A 19,096-nucleotide genomic window follows, 5' to 3' on the forward strand; every position below is an offset into this window, starting at 1 on the left:
AGAGAACAGATTGATTTACCGTGTTATTCCAGTGCAGTATCTAAGCTGGAAACACAGAAAAAAGCTGTACCACCTGCATTACTCCATTAGCACAAGCCACCTTTAAAGTCGAAGGAAAGTAAGAATGCCTCTGTCCCTAGTTTGCACTAATGAAAATGCACGTACATTTATTTATACATGCAAAAGAACTCTACAAGAACCGCTAAAACCAAACTGATGTTGTAGGGTTTAATTTCTTCCATCTACAAGGATCTACAGTTATAAAAGTCTCATCTTCAAACTTTACAGTACATTTACAAATGAGCAAATACCCCACAGCTTTCCTCGCTCCTCTGCTTCTGTACAAATCATATACAGTAAGAAGTTTTTGTGTACAAACATTGTTTTACACTTTAATACAGATGAAAGTCTTGTTCTGTGGCACCTCGTTTCCTCCACGGTGCCTGGGTGTTACAGTACAGAGCACTTTGGATCCATGCTTCTGAGATCTTGAGCTCAAGTAATACGGACTGATCAACAGGCCACAGCTTCTGCACCTCCAAGGTTTTAAATAATGAGAAGATCTACCGCTTGTTTGTATAACAATCAACAGTTTATTAATGGATATGGTGAAATTTTAGCTATCCACCAAAGATGTGTAAAAAATTGTCATGAAAGTAAAAATAAATAAAGCCGTTTTTAAAATCAGTCTTGTTTTACATCTCGGTTCAGAATGCAACATTTAACACAAAACTGTCATTGAAGTTTGAAAGAAGTCTACCGATATTCAAATTACAGCTTTTATGACAAATCTAATGAGAACTGAAACTGATTTGGTTTTAGGTTTAAAGACTTTCACATTCAAATACAGTGTCTCGTATAGCACAATACTTCCTTTGACAGTGATGGGCAACAGTGATGACATATTGCTGTATTTTGACATAAGGCACTATGATATGAATATGCCATACACTTGCCTTATGTCACATATATCCATTGCTGACCAGTGACTTCTGTCAAATACAAAATGAAAAAGTTTCAGAATACAGTGCATTTTAATGAAGGACATCATGTGAAGTCTTCCAGCAAATGTTTTGAAGACGTTTTGAAATACAAGCCTACATTTTAACATAAGCTTTTGTCATGCTGCTTTTTTTGCGACATCACTGGGGGGAATAGACTCATCATCCATCACTAAGTCCCAATACACATTCTCAACCATCCTGCTCTGTTCTATTGCAGTCACTGTTCTTGAGACAAACTTGACCCGGAAACTTTGTTCAAGTTCTCCTACAAATGTGCATACATTCACCGCAGTCATTCACTTTCAGGCTCCTTTTGTTTGGCACCTGTTAACAGAAGAGGAAAGCACGTGTGATTTCCTTATGCACATAGCACTTGGCTTCTGGAAAAGCACTGCTTGTTCTGAATGCTGGAGCTTTGCCTAACCACAGCACCAGAATCTTTGTACTGGATACCATTTATGAAGAAGATACTGCAGGATTGCTAAATGCTAATGTAAAACACAGTGAGGAAGGCATCAAGACCATTATTGCATCTAACTGCACTGGCAAGTCTAAGTAACTTCTGGGAAGCTACTAATAGTGGCTTGGAGGATTCACTCCAGCACAAGAATGTATTTTAAAAACCTCCAACCAAAAAGCTACAGCCCAGACCTGTCCATCAGCTTAGAAGCCAAGCTTAATCTTCATAATAGCCTCAAAAATTCAAGTCCTGCTTGAGAACAAGCTATGTAAGAATTCAGTTTAACTACACTGTGTTGAGGGACTCATTTTTCCTGGCTCAGAGGCAGATTCTGCTTACAGTAGGGATCCAAGAGACCTGTTCAGCAGGACTGCACAGCACCTTGCTTCTTCTCCAAGTACTCAAACCAGCCACATACTGGGCAGCGACTGAACTGTACTGCCAGTGTGGTTTGAGTATCCAACTCTAGAGAGCAAGGACCTCTTGCCAGCAACCTGGAGTTACTACTTGTATAATCAAACATTGAAATACTTGTTAAATACATCCAGTTTTTACATCACAACTGACACGCCCCCCAACCCAACACTCCAGATTTTACAAACTAGATCTATACCGCAAACATCCTCACCCTTATTTCATGAGACAAATTCCAACCTAAATTGCCTGTGGAACTGCAATCTAATGCCCAACTCTTCCTAAAGATGCCTTCCCTCACTTTAGCTTTTCCACTGGCATAATCCTGCCCCTCTGCTGCTCTAATCCCTGTACTGAGTACTAAACTCATCTGTGAGCCAGTTTAGTGTACCAAACAAACAAAACTGCAGGGTTTTTTGTTGGCTCAATTGCCTCTAGATCAATGATTTAAAGCAGCTCACAGAGGGACCTCATGAGCGTGGGTGCTGCCACACGCTAAATGCCAGAAGCACATGGCCCAGAGTATGGGAGCAGGAACTACCCATTTTAATAACAGAGCACTGTTATATCAGCTCCCGGAGTTGCAACTTAAGTATCCATGTAATTCCAGTATAACAAAACTCTTAGTTTGTCAGTGTCCAAATTTATCTTTTCTGTCTAAACTCTGCTCCATTAATGGTGACGTTCTACTCTCCTTGGATTCTCCTACCCTCTAGTCATGAGGCAAACTACCTCCTCTGTCTGGAGAGGCACAGTTTGCCCATCTTTACACCTCTCTCTTAGGAGGGACATACACCTCTCCATTATCTTTCTAGGCAATGAGCCTGTTTGACCCAGGCCTTTGGGCTGATTTCTTAATCTGATCCATACCTTTCACAGAAAGCTGGGTTTCCTGCTCTTCCAGGTCATTAAAAGGAACCAGATGCACTGACATAATACCTCTGGCAGTATCACTGATCACTTTCTTTCAGGGGAGGAATCTTACTATTTCAAAAAGCTGCATTAACTTTTCTTAAATCTACAGAGGAGAAACACTTTTACATTATCATGTTATCTATCAGTGCAAGTAAGAGGTCCCAGTTAAGATCACATTTAGACTTCTTTTGAAGTATGTATCCAGCTCCATTTGCTTTGAGTTTGGGTTTGGTTGGGTTTTTTGTGGCAAAACTGTTATCCTAGAGACATAATTTTTGTCTTCACAAAGCCAAAAGAGGACTTTGCTTTAGTCATTGTGACACTGAAGCCATTTATGTGGTCTCAGTTAAGTTACAATCAGGAACATCAAGCAGGTTAGTAACTTGGACAAAACTTGAAAGAAAAGAAAAATCCAAACCCAACCCCAAACCAACCCCCCTTAACCAACCAACATAAAAGTAGCAGAATAAACCCATTGTTGGACTCTCTCGTTAAAATGATTGTGGTTAGCAATACACTAGAGATTTCTACTGGAATAACTCTGGTGGCCTGGGGTGCCATCTCCGATACAGCTGTGCCAACCAAACCCCACAGCATAGCTGGACAACTGCAGGGCTCTGGGGAGGCAGGTTTGCAGAGCTAGTGGAAAGCACAGCTCTGTCCACACTAGGAGCACTTGGCCAGCGTACAGAAAGTCAGGAAGGTGGGGAAGGCACCCTGTTGGAGATGTTGTCTACAACATACAGCATTCAACTTCATCCTGTTTTTCCTGTTAAAATGTTAAGACTTTTTTTCCTAAACAGATATATGAACAGTAATGATGTTCATGAAGCTTCTGCATGTATTCCTCAGTGAGCAAAAGGCGGACAGTTAATATTTTGTCAGCTTTTTTCTGAAGAGAAATAAATACTGTATTTAAGAACTATGATCTAAACAGATATAAAGTTGAGAATGAAAAGTTTGTTGTTGTCAAATACATTAAAACCAGCAGGGTGCACACGCTACCAAATGACTTATGGCAAAGGTCAGAAGGCAACAGTCATACCTGCAGGTGTGAGTACCAAAGCTTGTAGAATGTCAGACAGGGAGATGATACCCACAATGCTATCTGCTTCATTCACTACCACCAAACGATGAACCTGCCAGCAGGGAAAATATTTTGAGAGATATTTGCCTGATTTAAAGTAACAACTAAAGCAAAGATAAACAATAACAACAAATCTTAAAGTAATGCAGTATGAAGTAGAAAAAAAAGTGGTTCAAAAACGTTAGCAATACCAATCTCACCCAGCACTACAAACAAGCTTGCCCTACATAAATGAAAACTAGTGCATGTTTAAAAAGCACGCAGCTATCTGACATGGCAACAAAATCAGATTTGCTCTCAAAAATTGGCACTCACAGCAAACACTCTTCCCCAACTTAGAGGCTCTGCCCAACTCAGCCTGTGATCTCAAAAAGTAAGATACAGGAATAAAATGAGGCTTTCTTCTGAAAAAAATACCTTCTCAGAGAAAGTGGCACAGCACTAAAATTTGTTGTGTCTTGACACGTCTAAGTTGGTTTAGCTTAATTTTTCTAGTAGGGCTACACGATTGAAAGTGTTTAAGACAGAAAAAAAATGATTCAGCTTATCTGTGCAAGTTCACTGCAGAGTTAATAAACACAAGGACACAACTCAGAAGAAAGGTTTATCAACACAAAGTCTGTATTTTCAAATAATGATCTTATCCTTACAAACATATTCTGTGAAGCATTTTATACTAGAAAACTTTTGTCCTAGCTGTAGGGAAAGTAGGTGGATACTCCTATATCCTGAGTGAGGCTCATCAACCAAAGCAGGCTACAGCAGTGAAAGACGACTGCAGAACCAGGAAAGTGCCTTAACGTCATGCCTGGCACCAGCGCCTGCTGCAAGTGGGCACGGAGTTGTGTAACCTAAACATCACAGCTGAACCAGCTCATAAGTAAGGGATCCTAAAAAGGGTGTTTGTCCAAAGTTGAGACCCTGCTATGTGTTTACTTTTTACCTAAGTGAATTCTCTCTCTTCACAATAAAGTTCAAATAATCAGGTATAAGGGTGAAAAGAATGTTTCTCATCTTCTCCCAGAGGTAATAGCAAGAAAGATGCATCAGTCTTGATTTAATAGGTATGTTAATTTATGGTTGAGGTCAACCACCTCGTTGCTAGTCAGATCCAAGAAAAGAGGAGCTCCGAATAATTTGCACAGTCATACCCACCTGACACAGGAAGGAAAGAAAAGAGGTGGGAAGGGAGAGAAAAATATTGTTGCACTCTTTTCTTGATGAAAGAAATTATGATATTTTAGACAGGGTTATTAGTTTTTGTATATGCACATATTTAATAACTTTATTCTTCTCTCAGTATAATGAATTAAAGAAAAATGGACGGTGTAATTGTTTCATTTCCAGTAAGATCAAGCACTTGTCTGGCAGCTAAAAATAGCTTGTAGTTTTGACTGACTCATTTTTACATATAATCTCGCTATGTTTAGACTGAACCAAAGGGTAGGAGTTGTTCTTAAAACCCAAATGTCTACCACTTCTTAAGATAGCAACAATATTACCTAAAATTATTCAGTTTCAGGCAGAAGCTCAAGCAAATGCAGAAAGTTACAAGCAGAAATTGCTTAATGGAGGTTCTAAGGGGTTATTAAAGTGGAAATTTCACTCATATCAAGTACATGCATGGTTACAGCCCTGAAGCTGGAAAAAAAGTAATCTTGTAATTGAAAAGGATAAAGCATTTAAATGGAGTTGATCACACTTCAGAGACAACTGCAGCTGGTAATACTGATTTTTTTCTTCAGAGAGAGACATAACAGGGGAGGGAGACCTACATACTTCTTCACCTCTGTGTATAAGAAAGATCCCAGTACTAGCAAACAAGATGAACGGTACCAAAAGCGTAGAAAACACACAGATAATCATCTACGGGAGCAGTTAGTGCAGGCTTCTTCGCAAGAATTTATTTTCTGGTCCTATTTCACTCCTGAGAGTGTTGCAGGATTCCATTTGCATTAACTAATTGTACCCATTAAATTTCCTGAACAATAGGACAATCAATCTAGCTATAGGAATTGCCTGCAAAACTCATGTCAGGCTTGGAAGAAACATGATTCTTTCAAGAAAGCTTTGCATTCAGTTCATTTATGTCATAAAACAGAAATGCAAATAACCAAGTATTATTACAGATATACTGTAAAATATTTTTTACAGTATAGGGTGGCGCATCCCTATAAGCCACCTATAATCTGAGTCTGTAAAGCAAACTGATACCTAAACACATGTAGTTATGAAAAAATACTTTCACCAAGTAATAAAAATAACTTGGAAAGGATAAATTTGTATCATTTGTTTTGTAATACAACTTTTAACTTACAGTGAAGGGAAAAACAAAAAGCCAACTCACCTCAGCCTTCACTATCCTATCCACAATGGTCTCCAGTGTTTCCAGCATACTACACTTTACAACACCTTCAAAATACTGAGAACGGTGCTGTAGGGCTTGCGTCACCGTGATATCTAGGTTATTATAAGTTTTTTCAGCAGCAAGATTCTGGAAAAACAAAACAACAAGGGACATAACACATCTCAGTACTTCGTAATAAAGCACTCAATAAAGTAAATATTTTGGCATCAAGTAGATACAGATTTCTTGGTGCAAATTGAGTCTATTTCAAGTCACGTATTAAACAAAGCAATTGCTCTTCAGCTTCAATTTCTGAGAACGGTCAAGCATTCAATTATGTTAACCCAGTCATACGCTGTCATACGGCAGCGTTTAATTGATAAAACTGTTTGGTGATGTGCATTAAGCCAGTGAAAACCTCCTTACTTCGCGGTCTGGTGTTTGGCTTGATGTCAGTTATCCTGCTTTTCCATGAGTAGGAAAATGTAAAGATGAAGTTCTACACATTTTAGAATATACAGAATATACTTTAAGAATATACAATTTTTTGTTGTTTGTTTTTCCATAGGATATGGAGGTCACCAACTGCTCTGAACACCATCCGTGAAGTAGATCTCAGTAGAAAACTAAGTAGAAAGCCAATTAAGTTTTCATCAGCTCTCATTTGTGGGCTCAAACTCCCTCTCCTGGACTAAACTGGCACTGCCATTTGATAACTGTATATTTTGATAAGTATTATAAAAATAATATAAATGAAAACCTAATGCCACCACTAAAAATAAGAAAATTAGAGTAGCTTGAAAGCTGACATGCTCAACTTTCATTTTAAGAACAGGACCATGCATGTAACAAGAGGACTTTGTCCAGACCAGCAAAAGCTTTCTTTGTAGGCGAGACCAGTGTTGGTGCATCCTGGCTTAATGATTTTGCATGCTCAAGCACTGAAGGAGGAACATAAACACACCTTCAAAAAGAACACACTGACCACTCAATAAAACAAAATTAATTTTTGGCTAGAATAGACTGTGATTGATCAAGTTTTTGGATTGAATTACGCTGAATGTGACAATATCAATTTCAGATGCTCATGAAGATACAAGCATGTTGAGTTAACTCATTTAACTAATTCCTAATGAAGACAGTAGGAGAACATAAAAAGCCTCTGCAAACTGAAATCACGCTATACACAATGAACACTGTAATCTAAAGCTATTTCTATACCATCACGCCATTCCCAGGTTTCAGCCATCGAGAACCCAAAAATGAATTCAGAACTCTTAAGTTAAAGAAATCTATCAAGTTAGCCAGCTGTTTATACAGGCATGGCTTAAACTACTGATTTAACTAAGCATATTAGCCACAAAGCTTAAAGATAAAAATCACCAGTTGAACCTTCCAAATTCTATATTTATTGGAAGATCAGCTTATACATTTCACATATTTCTCCCTCCCCTTCTTTTAAAGCTTGTAGATTGGGTTGAAGCAGACAGATGATAAAATTGGAAGCCTTAGAGGTTATTATCTTCTAAGAATAGAATCTTTTCCCTCCCATGTAATAAGCAGACTAGGCTATGTGAGGAAGATCTTGAATAATCAATAGATGCCCTAACTCTTTCCCATGTTACTAGCTGGGAGCAAACAATTATATCCTGAAGCCTTTGTGATTTTGTTGTTTGTTCATTTCCCTCCCCAGATTCCAATATACAAATGCTTCCAAAGAAGTGGTCAAGCCTCTCAAAATCCTACAAATTCTGTTGCCCGTCACCTAAAAGTGAGAAAAGAAGTGAAAAACATAAGGAACCCTCTTCCTTTTGGTGCCTTTCTGGAAAAGAATGGGAAATAAAGGAAATATGCCCTGCCTTAAAGTCTAACACATTAAATAAATCGAAACACTGAACCCACCAACTGTGAGATTTCATTATCTTTGATATGTTAGATCACTCCCACTGCAGCTACCACCTATTCCCTGACCAGCTTTTATGGCAGAACAGGATCTTACACAGCAGAAAATCCCAAAGAACAAGATGACAAACGTTGAGAAAAGACAGGCAAGAACAGTGCCATCGTGGAATTTTCAGTATTAAGAGCACTGTTTGGAGGTAGAGACATTACAAGTCTGAAGTATTTCCATTTGGGACTATTCTTTCTATTTCTGAAAGCATTCTACACAGCGTTTCAGCCATCAGGATTCTTCATTAGCACTAGGAGGCTGGGCGCTTCAGTGTCTGAAAAATAATGTAGCTATCAGAAGGCAGGTGCATTCAGGTGGGAGAGGACAGGACTAAAAAAGTCCTAAATATACTTTTCAAGACCACAAGACTGGAAGAGCCCTGGCTCCCCCAGGTTGGCAAATCATGGCATGCATCTCACTATGCTGTTGCACTCCTGAGGGAAACCAGAATTCCCACCAGAAACAGTGGCCAGAATCATATCTAACCCAGAAGGGAATACAGACGCAATCCTCTGGAGTCAGAGACTCGCACAAAAGAATGAGCCGAGTACATTCAGTGAGAAGGTCAAGTTGTAGGAAATACCCAGACTGCTTGGAGAAATTCGCATTCTCTTTGAAAGCAGACCATGGAATGGCAGCGGCCAGGAATAGAAAATCCTATCTCAAAAATAGAAACAAACAGAAAAAGCCTATGCCCTCTTTTTGTAAGAGTACAGCCAGATCTAATTTTGGGTAACATCCAGAGCAGTAGATGCCTGTGTGCAAGTACTATTACAAGGAGAGCCTAAATAAACAATAATAATAAATAAAATGCTGTGCAGGGTGAATTTAATCTGTTTTATTCACATTGTTAACTAAAGCCTAAGGAACAAAAATAGCCAAAACATAAATATTAACAAATTAATTTGCAAATGTTTACTGCATATAAAACATTCAATAGAATTTAAGAGATATACTTACTATTACATCAAATTTGGAATAAATATCTACAACTTTTCCTAAAAAGAAAACCAAAAGTTAGTAAAGTGCTTGAAATAGAAAATCAGTTTTCTTGCTTCCTGCTTTCATTTGTTATTTTATAATTACACAGAAAGAAAAGAGACACATCAAGAAGGAGAAAAAACAACCCCAAAACCTACCAAACCATAAAGTTCTTCCAAGCCTATCAACCTACATCCTGCATAAATATTTCTTTATGTTCCCCTTCACCCCCTCCCCCCTCCTTCCCTTTTTTATTGTCTCCTCTTCACCACCCAGCCCAACACCAGTCCAGGGTTCAGCACCATTTATCTTACCACACTTTTGCATAGAGAAGACCCAACACACACCTGACTCATCCACAACAGGTAATGCCGATATCCTTCTCTCTACAAATATATTCAAGGCTTTAATGATAGGAGTGTCTGGATGTATGAAGGCAATGTTGTGGTAAGTTCCTATTCCAAGTTCATCCAGATTTTTCTTCATAAAGGCAGGCTTTGGCATCTCTGACATCTAGGAAAGTCAGAATTACTGTATTTACAGGGCAGTTTTCTACACCACCATGTTTTCTATGCCTACTGTGTTTCCATATAATTGGTATGCATATTATGAAATCTGTATTCACTCATCCATCTGCAGACTTCAGATGATTGTTACAGATCCTTACAGTAATCTGCTACTAAATTAACGTAAAGCCAAAACAAGCTCACATCTAGAGGCAGTATTTCTGTTCAAAGCAGCTCTAAATTAAGACTATATTACTAAGATTTTTCTCATTTATTTATTTTTGTAGTAACCCATCACTAAAAGCTTTTGATCATAAGGTTTCTCATTCCCACTGGAACTGGAGAGAGACAACAGCAAAACATACTATACTGAATGCTTAATTTGCACTCTTTTTGCTCTGTGTGGCCTCCTGTCCATTCCTGTGACTAATGTGACAGTGAGTAATGATAATCTCATCTCTGGGAGACAATTAATTTTTCTTTTCATGAAAACAAGCTTGTGAAGCTGAGTAGCTCTTCCAGAAAGGACAGCAAATTACTCAGTAGCCAACACAAGTGCTTGCTGTTTAGGTTTCTTTAATGACTAAAAGAAAGTAAAGGTAATGTACAGGTCCTACATCAAGTTTCAACTTCTCTTACCAAAAAGAGATATGCACAGGCATAATGAATATGGATTTTTTTCAAGAAGTTTCTGTACTAAAACTTAAATTACTTAAAGATGTCTATGTGTGTGTGTGGGGGAAATCAGTTAAGCAAAACGTAACTTTAAATACTTACAAAAAGCTGGAGGAACTTGAGGATTCTTTTATGGGTAAGTATATAAAGTGCATTTCCACTGACTGGATCTATAACTGGCAATCTGTGGATTTTGTTTTTGATCAATGAATATACAGCATCAAAAAGGCTGAGGAGAAAAACATTTTTTTTTAAATAATTAATTCTAGCTGGCAATTAGTAATGTCAAGTGATATATACACAGGTTTACAACCCCCCATGAAGTACATACAATGAGTACTTACTTACATTATCATTGATGTTAAAGAAAACAGAAATTAAGGGATTTCAAATTAACTTTTGCAGCTGGTAAAACACATCAACAATGATATATGCTCATGAACATCTAAAACCAGTAAGAAAGTGCGACTGCAAGTGACTTTTTGTGGTAGAAAGTAGCGAAGAAATATTTCTTGCAAAGTATAAATTGTTTTTCCACTGGGTATTGTGCTCACAGTATCCCTGCACTCAGAATGGATTATTTCTGTTCAGAGACAATAAATGAAAAATAGTGGTTTTGCTCTTCTTAGAAAATGTTACAGAAGTTTGAGATTGAGATGTGTTAAGTGCATTTTAATGGATATGTATATCTATGCAATTAAGCCAAAACAATTATCTAGTAATTTCACTAAATTATCATTGAGGATTGGCAAAAAGATATTCTCAGGGAACCCAAAACATTCCTCCAGACACTGCAGACTACAATTTCGCAATACTCCAACCTGTGCAAGTCTGCTCTTCTTACAAGTAACACTTTCTTTTTCCCCTTGCTCCTAGTAAGACTATGATAAAACATCTGACCACCAACTGCAATACATTAGTAAGCAATAGAGTTAGTAAAACTTTGATAAACACCTATTTGCTGAACTAGGCTTCTTCCCATACACAATAAACTTTGTTTCAAGTCAACGGGGATGACTATCCCCGTTTGATGTACATAGAGTCAAGACTCCCACCATTGCACCATAGATTCCACTCTAGGAGTAAGCATTCAACTACCCCTAAGTGCTGCAGTCTGAGTGTCACAGAACCAAAACCCATTTCTGGATCAGGTCTTAAGCAGACTCGCTGTATCTGTTTATACATGTCCTACTGCATCTTCTTTATTGCAATATTTCTCTTGCTGCACCTCTGACTGAAAACAATACTATTTTGTTGTCTTAATGATATTCTTTGCAATCAGTTACCATTCAAAATACCAAAATGCATTCCTTGTTGACTTAATTGAATGACTAATTCATGACTTCATGGCAATTCTACTACGTCTACTACTACTTACAATGGCATTCTACTACATCTACTACATGAGGATACAGCATATCATTAGTTCTAGTGAAAAGTTCCCTTCACCAGTTTCCTATGACAGGGCATAAGCAATCCTATTCCACTAACTGAAAGAAAGAATTAATTGCTGAAGAGTGAAGTTCTAAGTAGTACTCAAGTTGTTAAGTGATCAACTAAAGCTCTCTCAAGTTATCTTTCGTAAGTAAGATATAATGGCAATTCATAAAACTGTTTCTTTCAAATTCCATCAAGAAAAGGACAGTCATGTATATTTTACGGAACACAAACTAGTAGCAGAGCAAAACAAGACACACATATTGTCTTTCCTTAAGGAAAGTTACTTGCATTGAGTAGTAAAAGACACAAGTTTAACTAAAAATTCTCTGTTTTGGATAATTAAAAAAGGTCCTCACTCACAATAAAAAAGCTCCCTCACCTTCTTGATCATAATAAAAGTCAGTCTTTTGTACTCTAGTTTACAATATTAATTGTTTCTTATTATAAAAAGAAGTCTTAAATTCAATATTGAGATGGGAGTTAGTTTATTTCAAGTTAAGCAGACTGAAAAACAAAATCCTACCTTGCATCTGGGGAGATGTTCACTAAAGGTTTAAACGTCTCTTGTAAATAAAGCTCTGTGTATAGAAAATTAATAGACCGTTACCACTTTATATGAAAATACTAGCTTTTTTATGAAAGCATTTTATGAATTCATTCATACAAAGTTAAATGGAAGAAAGGCAGCAATAGATACAGTTACCTTAGTTATTCTACCACTTATGGACATTCCTCTATATTAACATTAACACGACAAAAGTTTTGAGAGCCTAAACTGGTTACCACCAGGGGTCACTGCAACAATAGCAAATATTTCTTTACCAGTTCATTTTCTGTGAGCATCTGTTACATTTCATGGCATATAGTCTATTTTTAACATAAAGCTTCCTCTCTGCATTTAGCACTTCTGTTCACACCCAGCAGGTTGTATGAATTTCTAGTTAGCTTTTACTATTTCTGCTTTCATTAAAAAGTATGTTCAGACACAAGCTAAGTCTATGATTAATTAAAAATCCACTATACTGAAAAACATTAGAACATATTAAATTATAAACCAAGTAGTAAATAGTCTTACCCCTCCAGGTTTCTATCTTGTGCTCCTCTAATTCATAAATCTGAACCTACAATGGGTAGATGGAAAATTGAGCTTCAAGCATTAATTTTAAATCCAATGTCATTAACAATATTATAAATACCTGAATAATTAACCTTACAGTTCATTGCAGGCAATGTAACAGACTAAGAACAGTCCAGAATAACATTTCTCGGCAGTAACAAGAAAAGGTGCAATCCTGCCCAATGCAGATACCACACCGGACCTATCATTTCTTGTAGGACAGGGAAGATCTTTCACCTGCCTAGGTTTGTAGTATAGATCTCTTCTGGACTCAAAGACATCTCTGCAGTAATCTATCTCATCTTAAAACAATCAATCACACCAGAGTAAACCTGATGATTCCTCACACCACCAAACCAGTAAAAGCTTATTACCCCGATCACTTGACTTCTTAATGCTAACAGAGATGAATTTTACTGATCCTTGATTACAAACAAGCAAGAGCACTTGGTTTAGTGGTCAATTCAATCAGAAGAACCAACACTGTATTTCCACACTCGCTCAGACTTAATCTTTTACTGATGTTACATTCTTCGAATGTTTGCAGAATCTGCATCTAAGCCATACGTGCTTTCAGCATTTCTCCTGTACCAGCAACGTTGCTCGTCTGACCTGTGTTCAGCTGGTCCCAGGAACCAAACAGGTAAAAAAAGTTGCAAAAAAGTGTTGTTAGTTTTCTGCTAGTTTAACTTCCTTAATCAGCTCACAAAAAGGACAGGCAAATGATACTGCACAATGGATGTGACAAGCCTGCACCTTTTGATGGCAGATATCTCTGCAAGCACTACTGAAGCTGAAGAGTTTATATATAGGTGAAGAGTAGAAGTCTCCATAAAGCCTACTATGTTTATCTTTGAGCTGATGAAGACTATGCTTAGATTACTCTGGAATTAGCATCCTTTTAAGAGTATGAGGGAATGTTAAATTGATATACTATAATTGGATTACTCAAAAATACCATTCTGGGCTGACATAAAAGATACCAACATTAACTTATCATTTAGGGCACTTGACAAAAAAAGCAGTTAAGACAGTGAGTGCAGTTCAGGCCTACTGAAGTCATCAAAAGAATAAGAGACCGCTTTAGCTGCTGATGAGATGAGGCTAAACCTAGTTTTTGGACCACATTATAGGGAGAAACTACCTGGATGCTCCTCATCAGTCATTTAAAGATATTATCTAGTATTTGAACAGCAACATGCTTCATACCGTAAGTGTTCTGATGCATTGAGAATGACTAAAATATTTAAGAATTACATTTTCAGCATAATTTTATCTATTGAGACTACAAAATTCCCTGATGGAACATTGTATTTTTTGGTTTTAATAGAAGACTACATCAATCACTGAAGTCAAATGTCACTTCTCAGCTATTCCTCCTTACTGCTGCCATTTTAAGCACAACCTATGGAATAGGACATTAGACAACGTAAACAGAAGTGACAATGGTCAGACCTTAGGTAAAGTTACATGGAAAAATTGGTAGTATTGAGGTTGAGGATCATTACAATATGGAAACCATTTTAAGGAAGTTACCAGTGTGCAATCATCTTTCATTTACTTCTCCCCCTACCCCTTACAAGTTCCTGGGTGTGAGGGGTGGTGATGGAATTCTTTAACAAAGAGAGAGGACAGTGCACCACACTGCTGGTGTCTGACAAGAAATTTACCATAAGTTTTAAAAATTAATGGCATCTGACAAGCATTTCTCTATGAATTTTAAATACTAACATCAGCTAATATATCAGATGTCTGCTTCATCCCACTGTGCCCGATTATTTTTTTTTCCCTATTAAAATATAGCATGTATGTTTTAATTGGTAGAGGGGGAATTGCGACGGGAACAAGAAAGGGATGTAAATGTTTGTATGAACATGCAAGCTAGAGAATTTCATCAACTGACTGCCAATGGGAATTTTAAATTACAGTTAATTGAAGTCAACAGATCTCCAAGTGATTGTGCAACTTGGCCATGTAACAAAAATATTTGCATATATTTAACTAGTTTAACTTGTTTATCCTACGCCATCGCTCCAAGAACAGAGTAACCTTTTCAGGCATCCAAGCCTCTGTAAGCTAGTATTCTGCTTAACTCCACATACTCCTTTTGGAATAGCTCTATCACAGTTATGAGACAAAGATGATGTAACACAACAACTTTTCATGTAACTTAGACATCCTCCCTAAATGCTTTTTGATTGATATTCAGTATTTATAGAGTTCTGATTACTACTGATGTGCTTTGAAACAACCTGAGCACAAATACGTACAATGATTAACAACCAAGTATTTTCCTTCCTACTTTTTACATCACATCTCGTTTTTAAGAAGTGCGTTAAGCCTGGTTGTTCATCCCAAATGCATTATTCATTAGTTGCAACACTAAGTGGAGCCTTGTACCCAAAACAAAGGCTATCATTATGGCACGCACTACACAAAACATAGTAAGTAGTAGTACTCATTAAGGAAATTCCTCATGTTTATACACGTGTAGCCGAAGCAGATAGACTACATTACCTGACCAAGCTCATACGACTTTCATGGCTAAAAAGCTGGGAACTGAACCCAGCTATCCAGATACCATTCCACTACCTTGCTCAGAAAGCTGTCTTTTCTTTCAAAAAACCCTCACAGCTGGTATTCCCATGTCATATCTAAGCTTCTAAAGACTTAAATAATAGCAACAATCATCATCAATCTTTCAGCTTGATATTTCAGTCTCTGTATTGTATAGCAAATGAAAGTGTAGCTTAGCATCATACTTACCATTGGAGATTTATAGTATCTATGCAGTATGTTAATGAAATCTGTAATTGTTAACATTCCTGTAACAAGTGACATATGAATAAAAAAAGGTTCTTCAGATATATATACTTACACAGTATTTATATTCACATTATCTAATTTAATATTAAATTCATGCAACGTACGATTTCCATTGGACTAATTCAATAGTGGAATTCTGAAACTATGTATATTCACTTTTACACTGATACTTCAGAATAGAAACACAAGTCTGAATTAACATTCAAAATTATAAACTATGCGCTTTAGCTCCTCTTTCAATCTGACAAGAAAACCTTGAATCCAGACTGTATTCACCCCCAAAAGCATGGAAAGAAAAAAAAAAAAAAAAAAGAGGGTTTAGAATATCTTTTAAAGGTTGGAGAGCAATCCTTGCCTTTCATTTTCTTTTTGAATAAGACATCTTCATTCTGTACTTGCCAAGTCAGTCAGACTCACAGACTCAAATGAAGGAATAGTATAATCCATTTTCTTGAATATTACTTATTCAAGACCTTCCTTCAATCATTTCCATGGTAAACCTCAATGTCTGTATTGATATATGACTTCTTTTAATTAGGAAAAAAAAAAAAAAGAGACAGTACATCCATAGTATATACATTTTAACCACCAACGCCAAACTACATAACATAATATTGATGATTAGTTTAGTTACCTGAAAACATTAATCATTTTTGAGCTTTCAAAGTTCTAAACTTGAGAAGAGGGAATTGCTCCACTGTTTACTACTCTTACATCTAAACTGAAGAAACCAAGAAATGGGGAAGGGAAAATTAATCCGGAGGTCAGCTTTAAGTCTCTAGAGCTTAGTTACAGACAGAAAATAAAATATAAAAGACACACAGCATTCCTATGATGTATTGCATGAAACTACTGTTCATCCCCTCTTGGATTTAAAATATTTTAACAAATGCTTTATAAAGCATTTACCATTTATTTCCAAGAATCTTCAATCTACATTCCAGGTATACAAGAAGTATGTATAATACTACTTGTAACTGCCACTATAGCCCTGTTTTCCAACTGCAACAGAGATCTAATTCTAGAACATTAGTGTTGTGGCAATTAGTTACATGACTTAAAAGAAGCAATACATAGCTCCAATGTTTTTCTCCTGATATGGGACATATCTGTAGTATTCAACATTAGTTTGTGTATTTAGAGACTTCTCAGTGCACTCCACTGAGAAAGTGCAAAGAAAGACACGCTTGATTCATGTGTATTAGGATATTGTAACATTAAATTCTTCTTTTTACAGTTCCTTTTTGTGACCATCACCTTTATTTTTAAATACACTGTGGGACGCACATACTAAAGACCAAATTTCGGAAGGCAGGACCTGAAAGAACCTTCATGATTTTCCAAGCACAGCAACACTATGAAAGCTGGCAACATTTCACTCCTTACAAGGAGGAAAAAGAAACCCTCTTTGACAGTGTGTCTCCAGGACATTAAACAATGGCTGGCCTTGGGCCACCTTCTGCAACATTAAAGCACCTTGGAAATTAAAGTAATCCTGAAGAATGTTAGAACTACTCACCTACAAAACTCTGTTTTTTACTCTCCCACAGTGGAGCTGCTCTTACACCATTTGCCACCAAGGCAAAAAAGGCTTTCTTTACCTGCAAGAAGAATGAGCAACTGAACAAATCTTTGCTTTTAACTTAGCATACCAGACACCAACAGAAGGGTTTCCCCAGTTACTAGGAGCAAAAGAAAAGTGCAGTATAAACAGGTAGCTTGTATTCAAAACAGGAAAACAACCACAAACATCAACCAAAAACCTTAAGCCTTTTATTTCTAAAATGGTTAAAAAGCTTAGAAAAGAAGCTTAGCAAAGCCAGATCTACTTTTGTTTTGTTACCCAAATATTGTGTGTGAAAGCCTCTGATGAAGAAATAAGCTGATACAGCTAAAAAGGTATGCTTACTAAACTCAAGTATATTCCTGTTTGATATTATCCATCAATGTTATTACACACGCACCCCCCCTTCAAATTATGGCATTGAATAAATCTGTAATGAACATAATTATCACAAGTGTCCAGTTTATTGATATAGCTTAACATTTGAAGACTGTACGATATTCTAGTTAACATTCACTATAGCCACAGTTGTGTAAAAGACTTAAAAAGTCTCATTTTCTCTCCAGCTTTTAGACTCATGATTGACAGAAATCTGATTTTAAATGAGTGGAAGTTAAAATGACCAGTTATCCTGTTTTGCTGCTGAAGAAACACAACCAAATACTTTCCTTTTTTAAAATTAATTAACCCTCCCCGATTTCTGAATTGGAGTTTATAAGGTTATAGTGTCATTCCCAAGACAAAAGAACTTCCCTGTGAACACTAGTTCTCCGAAGCATGAAGGTGTCAGGCTGTAATGCACCTCAAAATCCTGATCTCTTGGTGATATGCTTCAGCATGTTATCATTCCTGTCCTGCCCACACACCTAAATAGTCTTCACATGGAAGGCAGAACAGAGAAGTGATGGTTCTTGTCCAGGTCTTGACCTGGCATGAAACTAGGACATAGCCAGTCTGTATCTCTACATGCACGAAATTGGTCCTCAGTCCAAATGACACAGAAGTAGCAACTGCAATTGCTTGACTGCAATTTGAGCAGACCAGGATTACGCAGTGGCATCTTAAGTATCTACTTTAAATTATGCGCCAAGGGGCTCCACTTCACAACAGATTCAGGAATAAAAGGACTCCACAATGGAATCAGCATCCAAAAAGTGGCATCCAATCAAAAATGTAGGTAGGAAGAAAGTCAGCCATTGTTAGCTACCACATTCTTGGAAAAGCATGCAAAGCTATTCATGTGATAGCCAGTGTGATGGTATTTGACAGAACCTCCATTTAGACTTAGTGTTATATTGTAGCAGTTTAAATTTCTTGAAGTTAGTAAGACTTCTGCCCTGCACCAGAGCACATCACCTCTGTCTACACCTCAGTAATTAGCAGTCAATGTTTCAAATGAACTCCAGTCTTTAAGGTCAGACTTCTGAACATGATCTGTGTTTCTTGCTACCTCTATGCAGCCCAACTGCTTCCCCTCTAACCATGAGAAGCAAATCTACCCTCCTGACCTCAGAAAATGGCAGTTACCAAAGCTGCCTCCTGACTTCATAGATACTTACGCTATTATCACCAATGAACAGGAATAATAGTCTGCTTAACAACTACCCGCTCGAAACTGCATTAAAACTGAAGAAGCCATAATGGGGAAAGAAAATACACACCATGTAGTATTTATCTAGAAAATGGTTAAACAGAAAGGTACCAGAGGCATCCAGCCACCTCACTGACACAAGGACGAGTCAGGTAAAACAAACATAACCAAATCCACCACAGGAGCATACTAACTCATAAGGAAGACTGAAACCACAG

The 19,096-nt window shown here is 37.2% G+C and overlaps 1 protein-coding gene across 6 annotated transcripts in view; it reads right to left on the bottom strand.

Annotated features, from left to right (window-relative positions):
• Positions 1-214: 214 nt before the first annotated feature.
• PRKAG2 (protein kinase AMP-activated non-catalytic subunit gamma 2) overlaps positions 215-19,096 on the bottom strand; it is a 228,903-nt gene continuing 210,021 nt past the window's right edge. For all 6 annotated transcript variants that reach the window (XM_030512110.1, XM_030512092.1, XM_030512136.1 and 3 more), the window contains 10 exons: positions 17,243-17,324; positions 15,664-15,722; positions 12,856-12,901; positions 12,304-12,358; positions 10,443-10,569; positions 9,507-9,672; positions 9,139-9,176; positions 6,228-6,374; positions 3,839-3,932; positions 215-1,328 (listed from right to left, as the gene is read on the bottom strand). In XM_030512110.1, coding sequence (XP_030367970.1) covers positions 1,297-1,328; positions 3,839-3,932; positions 6,228-6,374; positions 9,139-9,176; positions 9,507-9,672; positions 10,443-10,569; positions 12,304-12,358; positions 12,856-12,901; positions 15,664-15,722; positions 17,243-17,324 — 846 coding nt within the window. In that variant the 3' untranslated portion in view covers positions 215-1,296. The remainder of the gene's footprint in view (positions 1,329-3,838; positions 3,933-6,227; positions 6,375-9,138; positions 9,177-9,506; positions 9,673-10,442; positions 10,570-12,303; positions 12,359-12,855; positions 12,902-15,663; positions 15,723-17,242; positions 17,325-19,096) is intronic.

This window comes from Strigops habroptila, chromosome 1 (assembly GCF_004027225.2).
Source record: "Strigops habroptila isolate Jane chromosome 1, bStrHab1.2.pri, whole genome shotgun sequence".
NCBI lineage: Eukaryota > Metazoa > Chordata > Aves > Psittaciformes > Psittacidae > Strigops > Strigops habroptila.